Here is a 5,268-nt window from a genome sequence, read left to right on the forward strand (position 1 = left end):
AATGTGCAGGGCAGCTGCTGAAGACATGTACGACGCAAGGCTGAGGTCACCATCCTGACAACCTGAGTAAAGAAGCTTTTCCTCAGTTTCTCTTTGTTGGACTCTGTGCTGACAGTGTCTTCTGCATGAGTTAATTTTCCTAGGCGCCTGTCTTGTGTGCATCACACTTGGTTTGCAGGCAAAACATAAAAAAGCCCCATTAGTCAGTGACTGCAAGATACCTTTCCTACTGCTCTGCTTGGAAAAAATGTTGTTTGTTTTAAAAGGGAAAAATAGACACTATGAGCTCAGCTTATGTCTGTAAAATCAGTGATTTGTACTAAAAGTCATTGTTATTTATGGAAAATGAGTCCCTGACATTGAAATAATTTTTACTACAGCTCTGTTATGGTTTGTTTTCATCACTTTGATGGAGTAATGGGTGACTTAGATGATAGTGAAGGTATGGTGTATGTTATGTCCTTAATAATACTGTATATAGTTTGTACAAATAGAAAAAAAATGAGGAATTCAAACTTGATTCTGACGAGATGAATAAATGCATAAAGTGACAGTTCCCCCGTCATTGGGCACAATATCCCTATGTCTCCGCCTGTCTTTCCGTCACCTCTTCCAACACACACTACCACTGACACAGGCAGGTAAAGAAATAGCAACACCGTGCGTATGATAATTAGTAACTTCATGCCTGCACCTTGGTAACTGTAGAGATCTCCCACGCTGTTCTGACGCGTGATGTGCTGCCAGTAGGCGCTGCGTGGCAGGGAGATGGACTTGGTTAGCGTCTCTCTGGAGTGGATCTGAAAAAGACAGAGAAAGCTTACAATGTCTCTCACTTTCTGTCACTCTCAGTCACTCACAGAAGGGGAAATTGCTCTGGGTATGTCAGTAAACAAAGAGCCTGCGTAGTACGGTATATTGCTCGTTGAATGGCATGTTTCCACTCTGAATGGCTGTTTGGCGGGCAAGATGAGGATTCATTTGGGATTATGATGTTGTTGTGCCACTGGATGATGCGTTTTAGATTTTTATTTGCAGTGTGAGACTAAAGGCTTCATTTTAGTCAGACTGGCTTGAAATATATGAAATATGTCAATACTTCACTGAAAAAACTCTGCATTTACTCAGCAGTAAACATGCTATTTCACCCATTTTGCAACTGCGAGTGGTCAGTTTTGTGTAGCTATCCATGTGATTTATAGCGCTGAGGCTAAATGCTGCATTTGGAAATGTTCCCAAATAGTGGGGTCCAAGAGCATGGCCATATGGCCAAGGCTCATCAAACACTAGGCAGGCCTACATAAATAAAGAATGCAGATGATAGTGGGGAGGAGGAGGGGAGGAAGGAAGGGAGGAAGGAAGGAAGGCATGGACGGGTGTTGTGATGGAAGGAGGGAGCGGAGGCCAAGTCCATGGGGTGTCAGAGGGCTTCTGGTCCAAAGCAGCAATACCTAGAGAGAAATGTGTATTCTTGTGTGTGCGAACATCTTGTGTGAAAATCATGATTTATTGCTTTTGCGGTCTCTTGTTTCTAAAAATAATCCTGTGCACAGCTTCAATTGATCAGGCTAAATCAAACAGACAGCAAGAAACCATTGAAATAGAGGAACAGGGCATTTTTGTAACATAAAACACATATTTTTTTAATATATGTCCGTGTGTGCGCGGATGCAGTCTGTGTACAAATGATTATTGCTCGGTGTTTCTTGTAGCAGTAGCAGTAACAGGATATATTACCGACTGTATGACAGTGACGCACACTATGCGTGCATTAAATAAGCACTCCTGACATTTACACTCATTATTAGCTGTTTGTAATGTTGGCAGCATTGGAATAAAACCGTTGAGCTGCTGTTGGTATCAGATAAATGTAAAAATGTACCTGGGAGCTCTTCTCCATCTCCTCCATCATCCTCTCATGCTGCTGGGCAATGGCCAGCGTAGCCGAGTGGACCCGCTGGTAGATCATCTCCCCCTCCCGCGTCTGGAACGTGAACAAACCCTCTCCTGTGTCACACATCCTGCGCCAGGAACACACACACAGAGACAGAGAGAAGTGCACACACTTTGATCGTGCTCACTGTTGGATTGCTGATTTACAAATATGCATGGTTGAATGTGCACTTACAGAGAGGTGCATTGATACAATAAGCCCACTGAAGTCAAACACACATGCGTGAGTAGATACAGTACACAAACAAAGACACGCATTCACACAGACACCTGTCACGTCAATGCCTGAAGGGCTCCACGGCAAATACAGATATCCAGGGATGCTTCGGATATCCAAAGTTGCTTTGTTGAAGTTTTTATGACACTTCCAAAAGTTTTTTTTTCTTCCCAACTGCCAACATTTCAATCACAATCACACACGCATTTAATCTTTACCTTCCGGACTCAAAAGTGAACCAGGTGGAGTCTCGTCCGTATCTGCGCAGGGAGCTGAGAGGCCACATGACGAGTTTGAGGCGGGCGTTGTGGATGTCCCACAGGTAGATGTTTTCATGGGTGATCTGCATGGTGCACTCCCCGTAGATGTCCAGGTTAGGGGTGGGCATTAAGTACACGTTGAAACGTTCTGGAGAGATCCAACAATCATACAAACGTGAAGATATCTGAGATGGGACACTTTTAGTCTGACTGTTAACATCCAGCGTTAAAGGTCTGGCTCATTTAAATGATGGAAAAACATATTCTAACTCACATCTTGATTTTGTTTTTGTCCAAATACACTAATTCCCTTCATTGCCAAGAGTTACATGAGGAAATCCATACCACTCTTACCTGTATGATAAATATGAAGCTACAGCCAGCAGCCAGTGAGCTTATCGTCACACAGAGACTGGAAAACGCTAGCCTGGCTCTGTCCGAAGGTAATAAAATCTCCCTACCAGCACCTCTAAAGCTCATAAATTAACACTTACATCATATCTCACTTGTTTAATTGAGCTTTAGAGTGCTGGCAGGCAGATTTTGTAACCTTGTATCTTTGTACAAAACCAGGCTAATACATAGTAGCAATACACTAGATTGAATTTCACCTGCTGTGCCTACCCCTGACTTACTTTTAATTTGTGTTTCGTATCCGATGTGGCAAAACTAGAATAAAACAAACCTTTAAATAGTACTCCACCTGACTCCGGTAGGTCTAACTAGCCATCCAGTGAGCTGCACTGGGATCAAGGAGCCAAATCTGCTCGTTCACATTAAACTAACTCTCCGAGGCAGACAGAGACAGAGGGAGAGTTCTCCATAATCTAAATTAGTTCTCACTAATTACGCTTAATGATTCAAAATAAGCCATGTGTCTGCAGTGGATAGAAAATGGCAATGTCATAGCGTGGTGTATTTTTAGGGACAGTGAAAATGAACTCTGATCTAATTATCGGCCCCTGCTGTTTGGGGAGGGCTACTAATTGAAACACGGTTGCAGGCCCAGGCCCCTTGTTCCGTTCATTCACACAGGCAGCGGAGAGGCTCTGGCCTCAGCTCATCTGCATAACACACTGCCGCAAACTTTTGTATGAGCACCCGACAGCAGGACTTCTGCCACAAGAGAAGGGAAAGGAATTGTGTTGTTACACTTCAGTTGGTTCATCGCAGCACAGTCAAAAACTTGTGTATTGATATCTTTAATAAATGGGGCCAAGTTATGTTGAAGAATACAATTTCACTTTTACGGTTGCAGTGAAATGAAATGGGCTGAAATGACGGCAGATTCTTTTCAATTACTCGCCCTTTTACAACTTTAAACTGCTCTTCTTTGCCTGTTGCCTTTTCAATTTCCTCCACGAGTTTACAAATTACACAGAGAATGAGCTCCACTGCGATAGCAGCGCCCTGTTGTCTCCTCTCTTTTCCATTTCCATTTCCTGTGAGTGGAATATGTGGGGGAAGCACATTTATTTCACATGGCTTTAGGAGCCATAATCTCATCCATCTCTGTGACAAGCTTCATTATGAGGGAAGCCAGTGATGCACAGCACTTCTCATTAGGCCTGGAACAGAGCCTCGACCACAGCCTGTGACCTGTGCTCTAACTCACACACACACACAGGTTTCCTTCAACACACACAACCAAACGTACTTCTGAAGTTGAACCAACATGTGCTAATGTAACCAAAGACTGTTACAGGGGGACTTTGGATCAGGTATTGACAAAAAAAATGGCCCTTATTAGCCAGGCCTAATTGGACAGTGGCTGTTCTGCTCCCCTAACCCTCTGAGGGTTTTGTTGCATTAATACATATGGGCCCAGACTGCAACCAGTAACTGCTTGGTGGCGGGCAAAGTGAGAGAGATTGACCCTGAATGGCTGTCTGTGTTAGCAGGGACTAATTGGGCACTCACCGTTCTGCTCCCGCTGCACCCCCGCTGCTAACAGGTCTGGCTCTCCCAGGCTGATGTCGTTGAGTCGGCTGCCCAGGCACTCCACGCACAGCAGCTTACACCATTCCTCTGCATCGAGCTCTGCACACAGCCACACAGCAGCACAGCGTTAAGGCATGTCAACCATCAAACACACACACACACACACAAAACCCACCCAAAACACACACACACACTTCCTCCATACATAATAAAACATGCTGCTCAGATTATACTGCCACAACTGCGCTGCCTTTAGTGTGTTTACACATGCACGTACCCATAAATCACCCAAGATTTTAAGAATAAAACGCTGCATGTACAGGACATGAGTACAGCTAAAAGTAACCGGGGGGAGAAAAATCTATGTGATCGATTCAGTGCAGATTAAAAGAGGAGGCGAGTTCAGCAACAGCCAATGACAGATGAATGCTAGGTTTCTCCTCAATCTTTTGCCAATACTCAGCTCCAAGTCTGTATAATAAAAGTAGCTGTGCTAGAACAATATGACCATGGTCGCAGCTGAAACTGGTGGTTCATCTATTCAGATGATCAATAAGTTATTTTCCAAATTGACAGGGTGCTCAAGGTTGTTAATTTGAAAGGGAAAACAGAATGAGATTGTTAGGGGAATAAGTAAGCTTATTTGCTTACATGTCAAAAGTTAGATGAGAAAATTGATCTCTCGTGTCAGTACGTTAAATATAAAGCTAGCACCACCAGTCCAATTAGCTTAGCTTAGCAAAACGACTAGGGTGGAACGGCAAGCATCGGATCTTTCCAACCTGACAACGAAACATCCTAAATCTATGACAGCTTCAACTAATTAACATGCTTATATGCCTTGATTTTTTTTAAATCAATAACCACGAACAAGGTCATTGGAGCTTTTCTGGCTTA

General features: G+C 43.6%; 1 protein-coding gene across 1 annotated transcript in view; it reads right to left on the reverse strand.

Moving 5' to 3' along the window:
• Positions 1-426: 426 nt before the first annotated feature.
• The window catches only part of dok6 (docking protein 6), a 36,827-nt gene continuing 31,985 nt past the window's right edge, over positions 427-5,268 (reverse strand). The window contains 5 exon segments of the mRNA XM_035682113.1: positions 427-494; positions 497-800; positions 1,883-2,021; positions 2,389-2,578; positions 4,351-4,470. Coding sequence (XP_035538006.1) covers positions 427-494; positions 497-800; positions 1,883-2,021; positions 2,389-2,578; positions 4,351-4,470 — 821 coding nt within the window.

The sequence above is a fragment of the Morone saxatilis genome, unplaced genomic scaffold (genome assembly GCF_004916995.1).
Source record: "Morone saxatilis isolate NCDOM2014 unplaced genomic scaffold, NCSU_SB_2.0 Contig0, whole genome shotgun sequence".
Classification (NCBI taxonomy): domain Eukaryota; kingdom Metazoa; phylum Chordata; class Actinopteri; family Moronidae; genus Morone; species Morone saxatilis.